The sequence below is a fragment of the Leptonychotes weddellii genome, chromosome 12 (genome assembly GCF_054177405.1).
Source record: "Leptonychotes weddellii isolate Sample4059 chromosome 12, ASM5417740v2, whole genome shotgun sequence".
Taxonomy (NCBI): domain Eukaryota; kingdom Metazoa; phylum Chordata; class Mammalia; order Carnivora; family Phocidae; genus Leptonychotes; species Leptonychotes weddellii.
In genome coordinates this window covers 73,885,111-73,909,155 of record NC_138380.1, presented here as the reverse complement: position 1 = coordinate 73,909,155, position 24,045 = coordinate 73,885,111, and the positions used below count along the sequence as shown (strand labels likewise).

Sequence of the window (24,045 nt, the reverse complement as noted above, 5' to 3'; positions counted from 1 at the left end):
TGTATATTTCCCTCCTTTTCTACTATATTTTTCTCAACTGCTTACATCACAATGAATTTACATTTATATTACTATTTTGGTTTAATGTTGTTTTTGGTAAACCACAGAGCCAGGCTGGTAGATTTACTTAAAACAGGCCCCTAGGTACTTCAACAGCTAAAATAACTTGGATTGAATCCAAGAGATTCCCTCTCTCAAATACTCAGCTAGTGTTCTAAGTCACTGTAGCCTTGGGTCAAGTCTGACAGTGATGATTATTTTCTTTTTAATTGTCAGCCATTGACCCTTGTTAAAATAATAAATTCAGAATTCTTGTTATATTAAACTTATAATTTACTTTTACTTCTTTACTCCAATGAAGATCAATTTATGTCCTTCTTGTGAAATAGAAGATAAATATAAGTCATACCTGTTCACAGAACAGTGCACTTAACTGTTCCTTTTAGGCCTTCTTGGATTACATACAGATGACAAGGTAGATTTTCCTTTAGTCTGATCATTTTTTTTCAGGCTATACTGTATGCTTCTTTCTGTCTGTCTATCTCTCTGTATACACACACACACACACACACACACACACACACTCGTATGCAAACACAAACACAGGAAGTATTTTCTCATTTCGTTTCAGATTTTGAAGTGTTAAAATCTATGAAGCCAGACAGTGAGAACTGAATTGATTATATTTTCAGTCCATGAGGTAAGTATGAACGTCTAATTATTTATTGACATGTGGCCTGTATTTTCTATAGTTCTAATGGAATACACAATATTTTCATTATATTTGAAATGTTTAAAGGAAAAGGAACCTAACAAAGTCAACATGGCCCTCATAGAAATGACAAACTTACACTCAAAGGTTCTTGACTTATATTGTTAATATTCAAGGAAAGAATGTGATCTTTGCTGCCCACATATATCCGGTCCTGATCTTCATCCATTAATAATATCCTGTAGTCTAAAGGGTGGTGGGACAGGCTGAAGTATTCAGAGGTCTTGGTTTCTCGAAGCTCTGAAATAGTGAACAGCACAGTAAAAACAGAGGATTTTGGTTCCATGATTCTATTATTTTAATGAAAACTATTTTATAGAAATATTTACCAAAAAAGTTAAGATATATTTTCCTTCCTACAATAATAAATTAATTTTAAAAGAGAATTATGGATAGACATTGGGGAGGGTATGTGCTATGGTGAGCGCTGTGAATTTTATAAAACTGTTGAATCACAGACCTGTACCTCTGAAACAAATAATACATTATATGCTAAAATAAAAAAGAAGAAGAAGATAGCAGGAAGGGAAAAATGAAGGGCGGGAAATCGGAGGGGGAGATGAACCATGAGAGACTATGGACTCGGAGGAACAAACTGAGGGTTCTAGAGGGGAGGTGGGGGGATGGGTTAGCCTGGTGATGGGTATTTAAGAGGGCACGTACTGAATGGAGCACTGGGTGTTATATGCAAACAATGAATCATGGATCACTACATCAAACACTAATGATGTAATGTATGGTGACTAACATAACATAATAAAATAAAATAAATAAAATAGAATTATGCTCGTGGTTATTTTTATTTATTGCCTCTATACTGAAGTAAAACATAAATCAATAAATGCAACATTAAGTTTATGATACTATTTTATTGAAAAATTATTCACATTTTGTAAGAATCTCAACTCAGTTTTATCACTGGCTATCATCAGCTCAAAACTAAAATAGATCAGCCAAAAAAATATAGCAAAATATAGCAAATGAGCAGGTTGAACAACAACAACAACAAAAAACAAAAGTAATGGCAGTGTGATGTCTTCTTAGCTTCTCTTCTATTTTATGGTTGTAATCAATACATTTATCATTTTAGGATTGGTATTTTCTACTTTAAATATTTACCTTACTTTCTCAACATAATTCTAACTAGTTTGATGTCTTTTTCTAGAAATTACTTGAAAAAAAATCTACTCTTTGCCCATCATACCTCATTCAGAAGGCTATGTTGTTTAAATGACAGTCTACCTATGTATATATGAAAAAGTAAACCATAAATATTCAGACGACCTGAATGTTTAGATTTTCAGTATCTCAATGATCACTGACTCATGCTCACTTAACTTCTACATTATGTGTAAAATCTGTGCCTGTATAGCTGAACTCAGAAGACAACGAATGCACCACGACAATTAAAAAAATCAATAATCAATATAGCAAATTCAGCTTTCTTTCCAGCCAAAATGCTCCTTTGTACAATTTACACCTTTCCCATTCAAATGGTTCAGTATTTCTTTGTTCTTGAGATTATGATCTTAAGAGAGTGACAAACTGTACAAAGGAGTTTGCTTTCATAACTTACTGTTTCAATGATGAAATATTTCTAAATTTTAGATGTTGAATCACAAATACACTTCTAGAAATTCTCATAGGCTGTGGTGTGACTTAAACCAAAACCTGAAATGATAAGAATTCTTATAGAAAGCCATGAACTATATTCTGTGAACTCTTGGGCCATATCCCATATGTAAAGATAGAGAAGTCACAAATTTAACCTATTTCCTGGGCATATCAGTTCAGAATGTTTGTCCTTATATTCTTCAAGCAGTTCTATATCTAGCCAAGAATCTGAAAATGTCATGGGAGTAGCACAGTGATTATGAAGCCTGGCTGTGGTACCAAACTTCCTGTGACATCGAACAAGTTACATAACTGCATTGGGCTTTAATTTTCTCATTTGCAAAAAACAACAATATCACCTCTACCAAGAGTTCCCATGGACATCAATTGAATTAATACATGTAAATATTAGAAATGAATGACAGAAAAAGTATACAATAAGTTCTAATAATTATTAGTTAGTATTAGTATAGTATTATCAAATTTGAATTACTATCAAAAAGATATTGAATTAGATAAATAGATACACATTTTTCTTTTTTTTCCCCCTTTTCTTTTAAGGAGCTAGATTCCTAAAATTACTAACACATGATCATAAAACATAGCCTGTGATATTTTGCCCATACAATGACAGTAAAGTGTAGAATTTTTTTATGTGGAAGTTATAAAAATACCTCAGTGGGGCGCCTGGGTGGCTCAGTCGTTAAGCGTCTGCCTTCGGCTCAGGTCATGATCCCAGGGTCCTGGGATCGAGCCCCGCATCGGGCTCCCTGCTCGGTGGAAGCCTGCTCCTCCCTCTCCACTCCCCCTGCTTGTGTTCCCTCTCTCGCTGTCTCTCTCTGACAAATAAATAAAATCTTTAAAAAAATAAAAATAAATAAAAATAAAAATACCTCAGAAGAGTCTTGAGAAGTCAATCATGAGAGAAGACAAGAACAAAAGACATTGAAAGATGATTTTATTATTATTTTTTAAAGATTTTATTTATTCATTTGAGACACAGAGATACAGAGAGAGAGAGCATGAGCGGGGGGAGAGGCAGAGGGAGGGGGAGAGGCAGAGGGAGGGGGAGAGGCAGAGGGAGAGGGAGAAGCAGGCTCCCCGCTGAGCCAGGAGCCCTATGTGGGACTTGATCCCAGGAAGTTGGGATCATAACCTGAGCCAAAGGCAGACGCCCAACCACCTGAGCCACCCAGGCACCCCTGAAAGATGATTTTAAACAAGAGACTAGATGACAGATCTTGAACTCGGAGATTTGAGATGCAGAGTGCTGTGTGGCGTGCTAACCTAGTTCTAAGTTACTGAGCCTCAGCAGGCATCATAGACAGATAGGTGATGTGGTTGGCAGCAGCGGTACCACTGGCCCAGAAACTGGAACTGCTTCTTTCATGAGGAAAGCAAGACAGGGGAGAGGGACGTCATTCAGGAAAAAAAGTCAGCCCCTGCCAGACCAGAGGTTATTGCTGAAATAGGGGGAAGAAATATCCAAGAGCTCAGAACATGAGAGAGAGTACAGAATCCCACAAATGTCAGTCAGAGTTTGCAAAGATAAAGGCTGCCTTGGTTTTGCCTAAAATTTACATAAAGCTTGCTTTTCATCATATGGAGGAGACTCATGGTTGTATAATTTCTCTATAAAAACATCAGGAGAAGGATATAGCTTGGGGTGAAGAACAGATGTTCAACATACACCTCTTCAATAAATAACTCTCAGTGAAATACATGGATTATAAAAGTAAAATGTGACTGAGTTCATGGCCTCTGGGGCCCAACCACTGGAGTCTGAACCCAAGCTCCGCCATTTCGTTTCTATATGTTCTTGGCAGGTGCGTTTATCCCTCTGCACTCTAGTGTCCTCATGTGTAAGATCAGAATAATAATAATAGTACCTACCTCACAGGGGTGTTGTGAGGTTTAAATTGTTGATATACATCAAGTACTTAAAAGAGTGCCTGTCCCATAGTGACATGGGTTACATTATTATGACTTGGGAAAAGACATCAAGCTTCAGCCAGCAAGGTAAGAATAATTCCTTACACATGAAGGAAACATAGAGGACAAGACTGCCTGGTTTTTATGTATTCATGTATTTAATACTTCATGTTTTTTACATGTAGAATGTACTCAAAGTATTTGAACAGGAGAGTGAAATGATAAAATAAGTCATTTTTAAGGAAAATAATTTGTTTGAGTGGCAGGATAACTTTAAAGTATGTGAGAATGGAAAACTAAGAGATGAGGATATTCCAGATATAATGTTGATAAAGATGCTGATATGCTAAAAGTGGAAAGGAAGAGTTGATGTGCAGAATGCTTAAAAGAAAGGATTTGGAATTGACTTTATATGAAGCTGGTCTGGGGGTAAAAGGAAGCTGTAAACTAAGGAAAGGAGAAATGAACATGCCCTTACTAGTTGTGGGGGATTTGAAAAGGAAATTTCTTTGGTAGAGAGACTGCTTGAATGTTGACGGATTAAATTCACATTAAAGCAGTTATATCCCACAAACATGTAAAATTAGAATAGCAATTTGCCATTAGAAATATCAAATCTGCAAGTAGAGTTTTTCCTGTTCTTCTCAGGGGTTATGTGAGTCTCTGAGGAAGCCCCGAGAAGCAGCTCTGAGGGGAGTGAATCTAAAGTGAAAGGCAAAACATAGAGATGCACTGATTGCTTCATCCAAAAAGAGCAGCTCTGTAACTGAAACTGAAAGCAAATCATGCTGTATAGGCAACAGTGTGGTACTGGGGTGTGAGTACACAATCCGAGTCAGACAGTTCTGAATTGAAATCCTAGCTTCATCACTTACTGAGTATATTATTTTAAGAAAGCTCCCACACTTTGCCCAGTTTTGATTTCCTCATCTATAAATCGGTTATATTAATACCCTCAAGGGATGTTGCACCAGCACACAGCAGAGGATCAGGGTGTGCTCGTTTGAGCAGGAGACATTATTGCCCTTCCATCTAACAGAACTTTCCTTGTCTTCCCTGTAGGCAGAGCTGGTCTATATAGAACATAGTCGACCCACCTCACCCCTAGCCAGGGAGTGGTTTAAATGGGACATGTGATGAGTTCTGGTCAATGAGATTTAAAGGGAAGCCTTCTGCAGGGGTACTGGAAGAGATTTCTTCCGTCTTCAAGACTGGCACAAGAAAAGAGGTGATTTCGTTTTCTGCCTCTGGACATTTGTACGTGAGGGATATGATACGTGCCTCAGTTGCTAGCTGAGAATGGCTTACCAAGCCGATTGCTAGCTGAGAATGGCAAGCAAAATTTAGAAAAAAAACCTGGGTGAAGAAATGATTTAATCTCTGAACTCACCCTGGAACGGCTCACACTGAACTACTTCTGTTATATAAAATTTAAAAAAACAACAACATGCATTTTTTTTTAGACACATTGAGGTTTGCATTTCCTGTTGTTGAAACCCGTCCTAGGGGCACCTGGGTGGCTCAGGAGGTTGAGCTTCTGCCTTCAGCTCAGGTCATGATCCTGGGGTCCTGGGATGGAGCCCTGTGTAGGGCTCTCTGCTCAGTGGGGAGCCTGCTTCTCCCTCTCCCTCTGCTCCCCCCGGCTTGTGTGCCTTCTCTCTCTCTCAAATAAATAAATAAAGTCTTAAAAAAAAAGAAAAGAAAAAGAAACCCTTCCTAACTGCCACATCTTCCAAGTATTCATAGCCCCTACCTGTCACCTTCTCATTCTTTCTATCACGGTTTGTTTCGTTCCAGTATTTTTTCAAATAATCATTTTTTCTTTTTCCCTTCTCTTCCTAATCTATACTGAAATAAAACCAAGAGTGTGATCTTAGCCAGGAAAACAGCCTCAACCAAATTTTACTTGCAAGTAACAAACAATGGCAGTTTTCCTCTTTATCTGTTTCATTAGAAAATAATCAATCTCTTGCATTAATTCAAATACCAGAGGGAGCAATAACTGCATTAGCTGAAGACCTTTCTGGTCCAAGGATTTTATCTATTTTTCTGAGCCATAAAGCTATCTTCAAATTTAATTACCTGCCGCCCATCGACAGTTGACAGCTGTTAACCAAGGAAGATTTACTTAGGAAGTGCCCTGTTAGAAACCTAGAAGCCAAGGTTATTTTGTTTAAACGCTATTTAAGTTGCTGTTAGTTAGCCATAATTGAACTCTGGAGCTTGGGAAAAAACAAAACAAAACAAACTTTCTTTTAGCATAAAGAGATGAGTTCAAAGGATTGAGGATTTTTATCTATAAAAAGAATGACTAAAGAATCCATCATTTCGGTTTAATGTAGATCCAACATAAGTCAAATGAATGAGTCAATGATTTGGTCACAGTGAGAGAAAATAACTGATTTAATGATTTGGCTAGTGAGAGAAGGAAATCACAATTACTGGTCTTTCATCTAAACAAGTCAAAGAAAACACCGTCTTTTTATTTCTTTATCTTAACAATGATGTCATCGTTTTTATACGTGTTGGAGGTACCACTTGTGCTGTTTCTCAGAACATGCTCAACTGATTGAGAAGGAACCTTGGCTGAGAGTATGTAGTATTAGAAAATGCAGTGCCCCACAAAGGGCAGTGTAGGTCTCTAAGTCCCTGGGAAAATCTCCTGGGAAACAGTCTTTAAAAAAAAAAAAAAAAAAAAAAATTGCATGCTTCTATCCTGAAATCTGCATTATTGTAGAGTTCTATGATGGAAAATTACTGTAATGCCTTCCATGCCAATGCTCCCTGAGGGAAAATTTGCAGCACAATATGCTTACCTGAAATTCATGTATTGACATGGATTTTCCTTTGTAATAGAAACTACTGTGGGCCTTGAGAATTTAACCAAGGTTGGGAGAACAATACATTCTCCCAAAATATAAACTCTAGCGATATAAGCTTCTGTGTTCACTTGAATATAGTCAATATATTGCTGTAGCAATTACAACATAATTTAATATACAGTAATATATGGTCTATAAACACTCTATCTCTAACCACGTAAGAACTAACGTTTGTTCTCTGTTGAACTAGTCGGAGATCTTAACATTTCTGTGGTGACTGAGTCAATAAAAACTCATTCGTGTGCTCAGAAATGTGATCTTGGTGGAGGAGGGTAGAGAGTTTTTCTCTTTCACGAACAATATATAGCTGTTAAACTATTAAGTAGGGGGACTCATTCACTCAGAACACTACATTATCTTTGGCCTTTTATAAATGACAAGTAGAAGATTAATTGAGTGAAAATCAATTCCCAGCATCTCTCTATTAGAAGCATTCGCTATGGTTACTTATTAATTATATTTAAAGTTCATGATGTATTATTAACTTATGTATTCGATACGTATATATTGAGCCCTTACCACAGCCGACTAGACACTGCTCAAATACCAGGACACAAATATGAAGATCCCAGGCCCTCACAACAATTCCAAATCTTATCTTACATTCTGTTATTCTGTTTGGCTAGCCCAGCGTGACCTTCTCAACATAAACCCTAGCTCTCCCCCAGGCAGAATGCGCATCCACAGATTTCAAAGTAAATCCTTAGGATATCTTTTACTTCAGAGATATTGCCACTGACAGGATAATTTCCTCTCCAGAATGTCTTATCTCAGAAGAATTTTAAGTAGAGTGGGCTTAAATGACCCATCCTCTCCCTGAGGCTCACTATTTTGAAACTGGGTTAGAAACTGAACTTCACCTGTCCCCTTAGGACAAACAGGCAGATAAAGACAAGAGCAGTCAAACTTCACCGGAATGAAAAGATAGCTCCTAATTCTTACAGCAAAGAGAGGTCAGAAGGCATATTGTTAAAACCATATTTGCTTTAAAATAATAGCCCCAAATAGCCACCACTTGTGGGCTTACCAGTAGGAGTAATGGTTCTAGGTGCTTTATAAACTTATTTCATTTAATTGGCATTCAAAGCCTTTGTGTTAGGCCTCAATGTTATTCCTGTTCCACACATAATGAAACTAAAATTCACAGAATTTGAGCCATCTAACCAAGGTCACACAGTAATGAGTAAAAGAGGCTAGAGCCAGGATTCAAGGCAAGGTGAGTTCCTTAATCCATGAATTCAACTGAATGCCCTCTTGTTTTTCAAATCAGACAGACTTTAGCATTATTTGTTGGTCTTCTAGCATGTTCGTCCTGCACATCAGTCTGTGCAATATCAAATGTAGTCTAAGGAATGCCTCTGCCCCTCAAATTGTCTTTGTTAGTTTGAGGAGCATGTCACGGAGTGAGGGGGAGGGGTGACCACACTCCAAACAACTTGAGAATGATCAAAAATTCTCAGGGATGCTGTTCTTACTAAACCATCATACCAAGTCCAAGAAAGGCTACTATGAAAGTGAGGTAAGAGTTAAACATAATTTCACGTAAAGGTAAAAAGTTCTACTTTTCTGTGTTTTTTGATGGGTGGGCATAATTAGCTAAGTAGAGGCAAAATGCCAAGTGGATGAGAGACGGAATAAGGGAAACAGTTCTATTCACTGAGCCTGGCCATGGAAGGGTAACAGTGAATACAGACTATCTCCCAGGAATTGTGTCAGAGGGAAAATTAGCCAATATACAGAAGCCTTTAAGAAGGATGGTTCTCATTCTAGTTTGCGTAAGATGGTCCAGCTTGTGGCTGTTTTCCCAGAAAAATTATCTATAGTGTCGCTTCTGTACTCTGAAAGGATTTGTGGTTTGGATGTTAAATTATATGGTCACTCCACTTTTAAGCCCCTTTTTCTTGTTTGACATGGCTTTCCATTACTTTTAGAACAACATCTAATATTCTTTGTGTCCTTACCATGATCTGGTTCAAGATTACCTCACTAAAAATCTCAATCATCACTTTTTGCCTATTTTCTTTTTGTTCTCACCCTTCTGACCCTTCTTTTCATATTTCCAAACATGCCTTCCTCCTTTCTGCCTCAGGGCCTTTGTACATGTTCTTCCTCCTGCTGACAGGATTCCTCCTGCCGTTTTCTAACCCCCACTCATAACTCAAAGCAGTAGTTTCGACTTAACTTAAATTGGATGCTTCATAAAGGCTTCCTTGATCCTCTAGATGAGGTCACGCGTCAGGTCTGTTGATATTTGCTCAATTTCCCTTTGTGGTTTTCTCTTAAAGACTGCCTGGAAGATCACTTGGAATGTTCTAAAATACCATGGTGGAGGGTGGGGGACTACATTCTATGACTTGCTAAGACCCTCTCTGTCTTCTGTAGAGTATTACAGCTGAAATTGCCACTGAATACAAGACAAAGTTCTTTGTCCATTCACAATCTACCCTTTATCTTGCTATATTGAGTCTTAGAATCTTTTAATCTTGATGAACTAAAAATTATGAGAATGAGGGGTGCCCAGGTGGCTCAGTCGGTTAAGTGTCCGACTCTTAATTTCAGCTCAGGTCATAATCTCAGGGTCATGAGATTGAGGCCGCATCAGGCTCCATGCTGAGCATGGAGCCTGCTTGAGAATCTCTCTCTCTCCCTCCCCCTCTACCCTTCCACCCTTCCCTCCCCTGCTTGTACATGCTCTCTCTCAAAAAAAAAAAAAAAATCTCTCAAAAAAAAAAAAAAGATTCTCTCTCCCTCTCCCTCTGCTTCTCCCCTAACTCATGCTCTCTCTCTAAAAAAAAAACAAAAACAGAAAAAATTATGAGCATGAGCCAATAAAATGAGAAAAAATGCTATCAAATTTCAAAAATTCAGGCTTACATGATTATAATTTATTCCTATTAAAAGGTAAGGTGTATGGATGGGAAGAGGGGGGATCATTTTTGGAATTAGCCAACTGGGGCTGAAGTTCTAGCCTCACCATTTGTTGATACAGCATTTGATTTACCCCCTTTCTCCCAATCACTCCCTTCTACCCGCCCCAAACTTGAGTCTTGTATCTACAAAATAAAAGGAAGAATGAGATTATTTATAAATGAGAATGATCTCCAATGTTCCCTGCAGCAATAAAAATGTCCATGAAAATAATTCCTTTTCCACTGTTTACAAGTATTACCTACTGTTGTAGAATATCTGTAAAGCTAATGTAATCTTTCACATTACTATAAATCTCACAGGAAGAAAGGGTATGTTTAAAAACTATCTTAGAAATATGACCACAGAAATACAACTGTGTCTTTTCTGGAAAAAAGGAAGCTAAACCGAAACCTAAGGTATACCTTTCCCCTCCCTAAAGCATATTTGATTTGTGTTGTGTAGTTCAATCAACTGGAGAATTACAAACTCTGACTGACCTCCCTTCTTCTAAGCTCACTTGGGAGACATGAAAGCACACTTCAAGGATGTTAGGTGTCAATCTCTGGCTCCTTGTATGGGAAGTGGTGGCTAGATTCTATCTCAGGGTGAAGAATATACAATTGGGAAATCGCTAAGATGTCTTGAGAGTCTCTGAACTGGAAGGAAGTAACTTCTGGAAAGTAGCACCAAATCTGAATCTATTGTTAGGCTGTAGAGGACAGCATGGATGAGCTGAGCCATCATTATCATCACTGGTGTTCCTACTGTCAGGAAGGCCTCAGTTTCAGAGTGTCCACTTGAGAGGTAAACAAGGGAGATAACTTGTGGAGGAGGAAACACTTCATCTGACACCTCCTTTCTAGAACTCTTGACACTTCTGGAAAAGCTGCCCTGGGCAAGGTATTCAAAATCATCAGTCCAAGGTAGAAACCTAACAACAGAAAGCCAAAACCAAAACAAAACAAAAAACAACTAAGGGGGATATAATAACAATTGGAGAATGGTGTAAATTAGTATGTCTCTACCAAATATAATATTACGCTTTCATTACAATTATTTATGTAGAGATTTGAAGATATGAAAAACATTTCTCATGCTACTAGGTTTCAAAAGCAGGCTATATTCAATATGAAAACTGTTAAAAATTATTCACAGAAAATAAGAGTAAGAGGAACTATTTTATGGAAAGTGTTTCGGTGGTGAGATATAGAAATTTAAAGACAAGAAGACAATCCCTCAAACCAACATGTGTACAATGGGCAGGAGGATAGGGGAGATTCCATGTGCTGGGTGAGGTCTCTGGTCACTTCTCACCCCCACAAAGTTCTGTAACTTTCACACCACAGCTCTCTATGACACAAAGCTTACCTTTTATATCATACAGTAGGCTCTACACAAAATTAAAATATTCCTTGTGGTGTATATTTATTCAGTCATCCAACAGATAGTATATAAGCTAGGGCTAGGTCAAAAGATAAACATTCTTGGTTGCTCTCCTCAAAAGTGGATGGTGCAGAATGGAGGGACACAAACAACTGCAGCACAAGAAGATGACTCAGGGGGTGCCTGTGTGGTGCAGTCGGTTAAGCGTGGGTCTCTGGGTTTCTGCTCAGGTCATGATCTCAGGGTCGTGACACTGAACCACCCGCCCCGGCCGAGGGCTCTGCATTCAGCATGGAGTCTGCTTGAGATTCTCTCTCCCTCTCCCTGCCCCTCCCCCTTTTACGCTCTCTCTCTCTCTCTAAAATAAAGAAATCTTAAAAAAAAAAAGGAAAGAAAGAAAGAAGAGAACTCAGGAAATTAAGGGAGAACTGAAGGAAGGTTAAGGCTTCCTGGAAATAACAGGGAAATCTTAAACAGAAGGAAATGCTTGACCTTATGTCTTCATTCAACAAATATTAGTTGAGCCACTTTGTCTATTAAACTAATAATCACAGTGATAAATGCCAACATTTACCAAACGCCAACAAAGTGTGGTAAAGACAGGATCAGTGTTTAAGGCGAGGGCAGCTGCTTTACATCAAGAGTCAGAAAAAGCCTCTGCAGCCAAGTGTCACATAAGCCGTGACCTGAGGAATAAATATGGGTTAATAAAGAAACATTTTCCAGGGAGTGGAAAGAACTTAAATAGAAACCCTGAGATGGGAGATTCAAGGATAATGAGAAGTTTCTGCAGTTGATAAAGAGGAGGATTTGAGCAGGCTTTGTCAAGCAGAAGTAAGGAGTCAACCAACGTGCAAGAAAGCAAACTTCTTGGATGTCACACAAGCAACAGGCAACGATGCAAACTCCTCGTGTATCAAACCAAAGTGGTTGATTTTTCCAAAGTTGCTGAAGTTGCCAGTGGAAAAAAAAATCTGAGGAAGTGCAGGCCATGATCACTTACAAGTTTGTTAGATAAATTCTGCTACTAAAGAGTTCTCAAGAGCAAGATTATTTTATGATACAATATTGAGTAAAGCAGAATAAAATTATTTGCATAACTAAAAGATGTCCGCATAGAAATACATATGCATAGACAAAAGTCTTGGAAAATACTCCACTTGTTAACATTCTTCTTCATGATGTGCTCAATTAAGAGTAAGAGTCTGATAGTACTGATGGCTCAATTTAACCTTGTGTCACTTTAAAGAATTATAATTACTCTTTAATCAAGAGCCAGGCAGTGCAAACTTTCTCTACAGAGCTTTATGATTTAAATATATTTTCATACAGGAGTCTGGATGCACTGCACCTAACTAAATGCTGAACTACACAAAGAAAGAAATACCAGTTATCAGTAACTGGAAAACTGCTGTATATTGCCAAAATTTTTTGATCTCTAGATTCTTTCAGCATGGACCACCCACAACTTTTAGTAAGACAGACACAGACAGACAATTTGGATTTTAATAACCCAGCACCCCCACCAACCAAAATTCTTGAACTCTGTTTTCACTTGACACATTCTTAAACCCATTTTCATTTGCACACAGAAAAATATCATAAAACTGTATACAATCAACTCTCACATCCAAAGAACCGGGCTTCATGAACAAAGTAATACAGAGATGTTTTCCTAAAGAGACAGCTATTTTATCTAAACATTATTTAATTCAGTGTGACTCATTGTTTAGCCAAGTTACTGCATTTGGCTTCCAAACAAAGAAACAAGTTGGAGAAATGTAGAGGACAGTAGAGACATGTTCATTTCACTTTAAACACATTCGTCAGTCATTCAGTGCAGAAGCCTCCTTTTCTCCTTTCTTCTTGTATCTCTCTCCCCTGACATTGTCTAAAATACAAGGTCAGTGACTCTCAGTGCTCAGCTTTTGGAGGAGAGATTTAAAGGGAGTTCTTGGGAGTGTGCCCCTACATAGTAATAGAGCTCCCCTTTGATTCTTTTCAAGAGAAACACAAAGGATCACACCGCACTTCCTGCAGCTTTGAAAAGCCTAAGACTCATCATGTATACAATGGCTTGCATATACAATGAATAAGCAACACATTTCTTTTTGCTTCGTCCTAGACCTGGAAACCATTTGCTTCCAAATTTCACATGATGGTATTTGAGATGGAGTGGGTGCGGCATCATTCAATCTTTCAAAAGAGAAGATCACTGTTGCGCTTTTCTGTTTTTGCTCTGGAAACAAGATATTTATCATTCCTGGAGGCACTTCAAGGAGAATAGCAGAATATGGACTCAGAGTGCATGTACTTTACAAAATGCTATTGCCTCCACGAGGTAAGCATTAGCCAAGACTGTCTCTTTAATTTTCAGGGTACAAGTAAAATCTTTTTGTGGAAATAAGGCACACTTAAAAGAGGAACTGACAAGCTTATGGGAAACCAAAAGTTTGACCTGAGTATTAACAGCTCACGGTCATCTTTTTAACGTGGAGGGAAGTTTCATTCCACTGATTTATGGCCAGTTTTTTTCAAAAAGCAAAACATATTTTACTAGACAAAACGACAGGTGCAGATAGTTGGGATGGTGTTATTTGAGGGATTTCACATTACACAGTTCAAGTGACTTAGCAAGAGTAAGTCGAACAAGCCACTTTATGCCCTAAAACCAGAAGAGTGGATATGTAGGTTTTTAGTTAGGCATTTGCCTTGGGTTTTTCTTCATCAAAGAGATGTACAGGTTGTACATCCATAATTTTAAAGCTTTGCAAGTTTTATTACTCATAAATAATGAATGTAAGAATAACCAAGACTGCCTTTTAACATCCAAGTGGAAAATTACTTCAAGTTAGTACAATTCAAGTCCAAAATCATATTAACCTAACACATAGAGATAATTAAAATGAAACTCTTTTTTTCGTTTTGTTTTTCTGTTTTTTGGGTTTTTTTTTTAACCTAATTCATTTCCTGGAATAAAGTCTGATGTTTAAAGACAGAGAGATCTATGCTCAAATCTTGGCACTGCATCTGACTAGCTATGGGGCTTTGGGCAAGTTATTTAAATTACTGGTACCTAAGTACTCCCACCTGAATGATGGAAGTAATACCTATCTCATGGGACAATTATGCTAATAGAAAGAGAAAATGTGTGAAGCACCTCAAGCATAGTAGCTCTCACTATGGTCCCCATGCCAAGATGAAAGTTTCAGTTTTAAACAGGATATTTGTACACTGTCTTAGCTTTAGGCCGTTAGTCTGCAATTGTTTTCTGAATTAATCCTGCTAAATAAAGTCTGTGAATTAATGTCTAATTTATACTGAAGTATAATTTGTGTACCAATTAAAAAGTTAGGATGTTTCCAAGTTCTAGCAAAAATAATTCTCAAATTCCATCACAAAAGCAAATGATTTTTTAAAAATACAACTTTTCTTCATCTTCTTTCAGTTTGCCTCTCTTAAGTTACCACTCATGCTACCTTCCACCTATTGAGAATATATGAAGTACCTATGAATTTACTAAAAAAGTTTACACTATCTTATTTAATCTTCACAGCTATCCTACTAACTAGGTCCTACTGTTTTCTGCATTAATATATGAAAAAATTGTGGATGAATCTTGGGTAACTTTCCCTAGTTTTGGATACAAGTCTGTGTGACCCATAGTCCATGGTCCCTAGCCCTTCATGGAAGATGAGAACACACTCAGCTGGAGGACTTGGTCTCCTTCATTTTTCTCTGGGTATAGCAGTGGTTTTCAAATTTTAATATATAAAGAAGAGATGTGTAAATTGCTTATTAAAAATAAAAATCCATAGGAATAAAAATAGTTCCTTCCAGAAATACTTATTCAGAGAGTCTTCTCAGATCTCTCTGTTGAACACATGGAATTTGTGGTAGTACCAGGGTGACTGCCAAGGAGATTAATCAAGATCTTCCTAAGGTTGCCTCCTTCTTACAATTCAGATTTTAACTGGCCCCTAGTCCAAGGGATATCTGTGCTCGCTTTACCTAAAGAATGCCCTCCCAGGGGCGCCTGGGTGGCTCAGTTGGTTAAGTGTCTGATTTTGGCTCAGGTCATGGTCTCAGGGTCCTGGGATTGAGCCCCACAGTGGGCTCCCCACTTAGTGGAGAGTCTGCCTCTCCCTCTACACCTTCCCCTGCTCTCTCGCTCTCTCCCTCTCTCTCTTTCTCAAATAAATAAATAAATAAATCTTAAAAAAAATAAGAATGTCCCTCCATATTTTTCTCTATGTTGTAGTCCTATTCTATTGTAGCCCTATTCTATTATCTTCAAGTGCTTAAAACTTTTTCTGGCCTTAAGTCTCAGATTTATTTTAAATATTATGCTGTTTGGGATAGAATTATTATCAATATTAGAGTCTATGCATTACATGTGAATTTTTGACAATGACTTTTTAAAATATCATCTCACAAAGAACTCAAGATCTTCCAAAAGATGAAATTGTTTTTTTCACAAAGATTTGTGTGAAGATTAGAGATAATTTATACTTTGGCCCAATTTTCCTCTTTCCACAAAGAATTTGGAGAGTCTCAAAAATGCATGACATGGAAACATCTGTGCAGAAAAGCTTTCTCCCCAGTTTTTGGTACAGAATATCTCTAACTGATATATAAATAAGATCCAAAAATTCATGAGCAAGCTAATTATTTGAGATTCAAAACTAATTTTTCCTTTAATAGCTACATTTGTGGTGAGCATAGCATAACATATAGGTTGTCAAGTCACTATGTTGTACATCTGAAACTAACATTGTAAATCATTGTGTATCAACTATACTTCAATAAAAAATATGAAGATAAAAAAAAAACCATTGTTATAAGTGGGACTGAAGTCCACAGTTCTCCCTTGCAAAAAAGCCTATCTAATTATCATGTTAATATTACTAATAATGATATCAAAGCAAATATATGTCAATATTATTTTCTAAGATTTTACATAAATGATCATTTATCTTCATTACAGTCCTACAAGGTCTGTAGTGATCCGGTGTGTGGTCAGGGCATCAGGGTAAATACCTTCCTTGCCACATCTTGTGTCATCTAGCAAAATTACTTAATTCTTTGGAGCCTAAGTTTACTTATCTGTAAATTGGGGATGATGAAATCATATATCTAATGGGTTTGTTAGGATAAATTAATATATTAAAGTAGTTAGAACAGTTACAGGCACATTATATTGCTCATAATATAGTAGCTACTATCATTTTCTTATTTTCAGGAAATAGCAATATCCTCCAGGAAAGTCAGACATCTTTCTTTCTCCAGGTGACACAATGAAAAATGACCAATGGGAGAAATCTGAAACTAGGTCTTTCTGTCCCTAGAGCCACTGTCCTTTCCAACTCACCATACCATCTTTCTACAGTGTCAGGGCACCACCCTTTGAACTCTACCTGACCCCCAATGGACCAGGTCTTTTTAAGGAAATGCATGCAAAGTGCTAATTGAGCACATCACTGCAATAATTTTCAAGATATATAATATATATAATATAGCCATCATGAAAATACCACTCTAAATCTCTGTATTTGTTTTGTAAAAACATCTTTCTCTTTGTCAAAGAATCTCATTCCGTACAGGCTTAAGGAGCAGAACTCACCAAATGAAATCAGAAATTCAACAACAGATCAGCGAGAAATTGTTCTTGTTGAGTCTTGAGTAGGAGCTCCTGAACCCTGCCTGTCCAACCTCTCCCACTTCACTGTTTACAAAGCACAGATGTACTACTCAACTTTTTACTCCCAGTCCACAAGAGGTTTCTGCATCGCAACTGTTCCCTCACATAAATTGAAAACTATTGTAAGGCAAAAACTGTCAGGAAGTTTAAAAATGGGAAACAAAAAGTAATCATCCCTGTAGGTTCTAAAAATTGGACACCATCCTTTACGGCATCTTTAACTTTTTTAAACATATGCTTCCTGAGTCGTCTTAGTTGGACATCACTAAACCAACTGCTGTTGCAAATAGCATAAAAATTAAAAAATAAATCATGTCTCCTAGTAACCTACAGTCTTCAAGAGGAGATACAGTATGTTCATAGTAATATAATACAAGGCAGTAGAAAATAACTGTCTTTAAAGACAGGCACAGAATGACACAGGAATCTATCATCCAACCTATAAACCAGGATATCATTCTCCATTCCTCCCTCACAGCCAATCAATCAGTTGCCGAGTGTTGCTGATTTATCTCTAAAATGTCTCTCGAATCTGTCCTTTCTTTTCCATCCCAATTATCACTCTTTAATTCTATACACTTGTCATGTCATCTCTGACTGGATAATTGCATGAAATAGATAATTTCTCTTCCTGTCGTTAGTCTTATCCTTTGTTCAAATATTTACTGAACATTGGGAAAACACGGGCACTATGAGGGATTCTGTGTTCTGGGTGCTAGGGATACAAAGACTGTGACCCTAACCTACAAATCAAGTGGAATTCTCACATCAGCTTTATGTTTCTACCTGAGTTAACTATCATCCAAAAGCTAAATGTGACCACGTCTTTTACACACACAGCACTTCTGTCCCACTTTAAGTCTATTCAGAGACTTCCTATTTCCTAACCTGATTGTTCTGAGCTTGTTAGAAGCTGTGGGGCACTTTAAGAATCTAGCAAATCTTAGGGCCTTTCTTTTTCTCAAAAATTTCATATGTGATTATAGTCATAAAATGTTGCACACAACTTCAGGATGTCATTGATACCTTGGAATTCATTCAAATATCCCTCCATTTTCAATGAGGAGGGTCCATGCACCCAGGCTATAAATGTCCCATCTAAAGGGAAAATTCCATGTCTACAAGTTTGCTGAGCAAGGCTTCTCATGACTTAACCTTTCTTACTTCCTCAGCTCTAACACCTGGTATTTCCTCCTTGATCTTTTTGTTTCTGCAGTTGAGCTACCTGTAATGTCTGACAAAAACATTTTACTACCTCATGCTTCTCAGCTATGTTCATATTAGTCTTCTTTGTCTTATCTGCCTGGCTAACTTTTCCATGTTTTTAAGGCTTAACTATCATATAATTTCTATAAAGTCTTTCCCAATTCTCACTTTCTCCTGTGAGAAATGAGAATAATGACTTACCTTTATTAATAACATATGATTTTACTGGCACTGAGATGTGTTTTAATTACCTATATTTAATCCCTGCACCATGAGATTTATATATTGTACTCCATGTCTTATAAAAAAACTACTGTTAGAGGAGTTAAATATGGGCTGATCCACTGTAGCTATGGAGTGGTAGAGTCAGGACTGGAATCCAGAATCCAGGGAAGCTGGACTCTGAAGTTCTTCCCATTGTAACACTTTGAGTACACATCCATTCTTACACATATTAGACCTAACCAGACTCATTTGTCCCACAAATCTAGGCACTCTTTAAAATTTTTATTATTTCTTTTAGAAACTTCCAGAATGCCTTAAAGAGATGGGAAAACTGTACCAATTCAATGAAAATTCTTTGAAATGATCTGTAAAAGTCCTTAAATTCTCAACCCAATTTGGGAGAGGGGAGGGAGAAGAGAAGAGAAAGGATTATTTGTCCCAGCAGGTGGTGTTGCCCGACTTAAATTAGTATTTGTCATTTACCAGCGAGGGAATTTGAGGAGAAAGTGCTTTAGACTAATCCTTTTCAAATGAGGACAAGTGTTTTTGTTTGTTTCTTTAAAAAAAATTTCTTTAATATGTAATAAAAGTGAATTTCTAGGCAAATGAAAATTAACAACTCTGCCATACAAAATAAAAGCCCAGATGTCTTCACATTAGATCCAGTAGACATTATTCTGTCAAATGGCTGTACTATGATTTCCTGTATTTACCACGGTTTGGACTGGTAACAACTGCTGGCATTCTCTGCCAGTTATGGAGGACCACACTTGAATAGCGCTGGTACGAACAAGTTTGTTTTGTTTTGTTTTGTCTTTTCCTTTTCTAAAAGTAGTAAGAGCAAATTCACTTGGCATTCTCATTTTGCCTGTGCAACAATTAGGACAAACAATGAATGAGTCAATGCAATTCGTCAACATGGCTCCCAGTACTGAGCAATATACACAGGGCTCACTGAGGCAGCAGGCCTCAGACCTACTCTTGCTACTAACAGCCAAGTGGCATTGTGGAAGGCTGCTACTAGGATGAGAATCAGTAGCAGACAAACCATCATCATGTTCTTATAACCAGCTTTTTACTCTTACACATACCATCTAACTCAGCCTCAGTTTTGCATAGAAGAGTTGAACCAAATAATAAGGTCCTTTCTAGCATTGGTCTTTTCCAACTTTTAGACTTTCTAAAACTACCCTTAACCTCTACCCCAACATAAACTGAATTCTTTCTAATTTTATCTATAATATGCTTTTTCTTCTTTCCCGCTATTATTTCCACCACTACACATGCAACTAATCCCAGTGTCTAAGAAGCAGTTACAAAATTTCTGAACACTGCTCCAACATGTGCACTTAACTAAATTTCAATTTGTATATTTCTAGTTTCCTCGGATTTAATAATGAGAATAAAAACATAACTAAATTTTGGGAAAATAAAAAAACATTTCTTCCTTTTTTTTTTTTTTTAATGAGAGAGAGAGAGTAAGAGAGAGAGGGAACACAAGCAGGGGGAGCAGCGGGCAGAGGGAGAAGCAGACTCCCTGGAGGGGCTCAATCCCAGGACCCAGGGATCATGACCTGAGCTGAAGGCAGACGCTTAGCTGGCTAAGCCACCCAGGCATCCCAAAAAACCATTTCAAGTAATATTTTGGATTTTGACTAGAACTATACCCCCTGTTTAGTCTCATAACTTAACTTGAAGCTCTAATTCTTGCCCTTAGGAAGTCATATTTTCTCTCTCTCTTTTTTTTTTTAGGAAGTCATACATTCTCTTGATTAAAATCCTCCATCTATAAAGAGATCCCTTTCCCTGTCTAGTACACACTTGTGCATAAAGTCAAGCAATTTAAAAATTATTATATATTATGTGATAACTTTACTACCTTCATGTCTCCATAGCCTGGACATAGACTAGCATTCAAGGTCAGGTCATGGGTCACTGTCAAATGTTTCTTCTCTTATTAAAAAAAAAAAAAAAAAAAAAAGATAGCCTCCATTAGATAAGTCTAAAAGAACTTCTTAGTCCCAACCTTTTTAGTTTTTGATGTTTCATTCAAAGGATTTCTACTCTCTCTATTCCTCTGGTAAGTATATTTAGAAAACAGGCAAAATACTCCAAATCCCCAATTTTTTTTTTCAAATCAAGCTTCTTTCTTATCAATCTTTTCTTTATCTTATTTTAATTTATCATTTCTTTCTTACATATCATTTCTGCAGCCTATGTAGTTTGTAGAATGTAGTCATTTTCATCCCATGTTTTCCTTTTATTTTTTAATCTATGATGGATCTATTCATGATGATTTTGTTGTAGAATCTAGATCAAGGAATTCTTTTTCTGACTCTGGAATCCCTCTTGAAACTGAAGACAATCTCTTGCAGAAGAGATGATAAGATCACTCATAAACCCACTTCAGCACCCTACCCTTACTATGTTTTACAGCAACACACGTTTCTTAATCTAAAAAGTTTTACTGCCTCTTTAACCCAGCACTTGAATGTTATCCAAAACATCATCTTGCAGATAAGTTTCCAAATTTAGCCTTAAGAATGTCCATCTAATTCCACCATGAGGAGATAATTGCTTAATCTCCTATAGTTACTATTCTCCATGAAAAATAATACAAGAATGTTTATTTAGCCTTTATTTTATATCATTTATAAATAGCTTTTCCACCTAAAATTTCACACCAGAGAAATAGCAAGCCTAAGTTTTACTAAAGGTGGCAATTAAAGAACTTCTGATGCTTTTGCTGAATAGACACATACAAAGAAAAATTACTATTGTTGAAAAAATGCTTTTCTCTGATTTTAAAGCCTTAATAAATTTTTTAAATTTATAGACTATATGTTACTTTTATCAAGGTCTCTACTCCCATGTATAATAAAAAATTATATGCATGAAAATACATTTTCTTAAATGTATTTTCAGAATATAGTGGATAATAATGTGCCTTTTCATAATAGTTTTGCAAAGAGAAAGAAAATAAACCCTATAGATGAGGGTATAGAGTAATAGATACTCTCAACTTCAATTGGTACAAATATAAATTTGTATACTGTTTCTGAAAGGCTGGTCAATTATAGATTGAAAAGTTAGACAACAATTCCCTTACAGGATAATATGAGAGACTATCTTTATGGCCTTGGAATAGGTAGATTTGTTAAATAGGGCAAACAAGTATAAACCAAAAGAAAAGAATAATGAATTGGAATACATTAAAGTTGGAATCTCCATTTATGCAACAAGTCTGCTATGGAAGAATATTTGTAAACTCTTATAACCTACATAAGGCTGATATCTGGACTATATAAAGAACTCCTGAAAATCAGTAAGAAAAATATAACCTAAAACAAAATGTGCAATGTCTTGAAATAATTGCCCTAGAAGATATCCAAGTGAATAACAAACATTTGAAAAAGTATCCAAAATCATTAGTCATGCAGAGAATAGAAATTCTATAAAATATAATGACATACCACTGTATGTCATTAGCTAAATCTTTTGTTTTAATAAAAAAAAAGTTTTAAAGACAGTAATTTCCAAGATTTGGCAAGGATATAGAACAAATGGAATTTCCATCTACTTCTGAAAGGAATGTAACTTCGTAATAACTACTTTGGAAAATAATTTGGCTCCATCTGCTCCATCTGAACATATGCATACTATATGACCCAGCAATTCAATTCTTAGGTATGTGCCAAAAGACATGTATGTATACGAATGTTCACAGCAGCTTTATTCAAGATAGCCCCAAACTGGAAAAGACATAATTGTCTACGAACAGGAAAATGCATAAACACTCTATTTTCCCACAAGGGGTAGTACTCAGCAATAAAAAAACCTGAACTACTTCTACTCATAACAGTGTCAATGAATCTCTCAAACAAAATATTAAGCAAAACACGTTAGACAAAAATAAAATACACAATCCCATTTATAAAAAGTTTAAATTAATCAGGCAAAATGGCGCTATGGTGTTAGCAGTTGGGACAGTGGTCACATTTGGGGAGAATGAGAGGCACAAAAGAGGACACAGAGATTTTTCAATCTCAGTGAAGTATGGTTGCTTGGTGCTAACTCATATGATAACTCATTTATACAGAAGATTTTTGCACTTTTTCGGTACTTATGTTTGATTTGTGGAAAATTGCATTGTAAAAAAGAAGACGCATTTAAATCTATGCATGCATAGTTTCTGAATCAGGCTGTGTTAGTTTTTGAGTTGCTATAGCAAATTACTATGGGCTTTGTGGTTTAGGACAACAGAACTGTATCCTCTCACTTCTGGAGGCCAGAAGTCCACCATCAGTATCACCAGGCTGACAGGGAGCTGTTGGCAGGACACACTCCCTCTGGATGCTCTGGAAGAGAATTGTTCTTTGTCTCTTTCAGGTTCTGGGGCTACTGACATTCCTTGGCTTTGAAACCACCTCCCTTCAGTCTCTCCCTCTGTGATCACATTGCCTTCTCCTCCTCTTCTGTTTCAAATTTCTCTGTCACTGTCTTACATGCAAATTTGTGGTTGAACTTAAAGCACACCTGGAAAATCCAGGATAATCTCCAGATCTTAAGAATTTAAATTGATCCATACCAGTGAAGTCGATTTAGCCATATTAAGTAACATTCACAGGTTCCGGGGATTAGGATGTGGCTGTCTTTCATGGAGCCACTATCTGCCTATCATACGTAATGTCATTGACAGTAATCACGAAGCTAGCAGGGAGGGAGAACTGCATGTTTATGGATAATGGTATCAAAACATGTAAAGAACAGGGAGTCACAGTCCAAAATGGCCACAGAGGATGCCAATAAAGAAAAAAAAAAATCGAATATAACCCAGTACGAGTAAAAACAAATAAAAATGTGCCTAAAATGGGGTACATTATTACGCAAGAGAATTATCAATTTTAGCTGTCCTTACACATCAAAAATCGCACCAGTGACGATCTTCATTTCAGCATGATAAAAACATGACTGAAAGGCGAAAATCACAAGCGACTTTTGTTCGTTGGGGTTTTTTTTCCCCCACACTTCAGCAACCCTCTGCCATCTCTAAATGCCTGTGCTTATTCCTCTTCTGCAGTTACTCAGGCTGCTGACGTAAACACACTGACAGCATGCTGCTGGGGGCCAAGCGTTTCACCATCACTCTGGCACTATACCAAGACTCAGGCACAGTTTCTTGGAAGCAGAAGAACCGGTTCATTCCATTCCCTAGTCGGGCCCCTGAGAGCAATCCTGTGGAGAGTCGAGAAACAATCCTATGTGTACTCCTGCATCGTTGTTGTAGTATTGTTCCACGTGCAGCCTAATCCCTGATCTTCTCAATGTCACTGGTTTGAAATGCATGTGTATCCCCTTGGAACAGTAGCTGGTGTCACTTGTTAGTCACGAAGCTCTTCAAAAGAAAAGGATATTCTTTT

At 37.1% G+C, this 24,045-nt stretch overlaps 1 protein-coding gene across 1 annotated transcript in view; it reads right to left on the bottom strand.

Annotated features, from left to right (window-relative positions):
* Positions 1-24,045, bottom strand: part of SEMA3C (semaphorin 3C) — a 166,354-nt gene that overhangs the window by 78,565 nt on the left and 63,744 nt on the right. Inside the window, exon 3 of the mRNA XM_081799705.1 lies at positions 852-1,012. Coding sequence (XP_081655831.1) covers positions 852-1,012 — 161 coding nt within the window. The remainder of the gene's footprint in view (positions 1-851; positions 1,013-24,045) is intronic.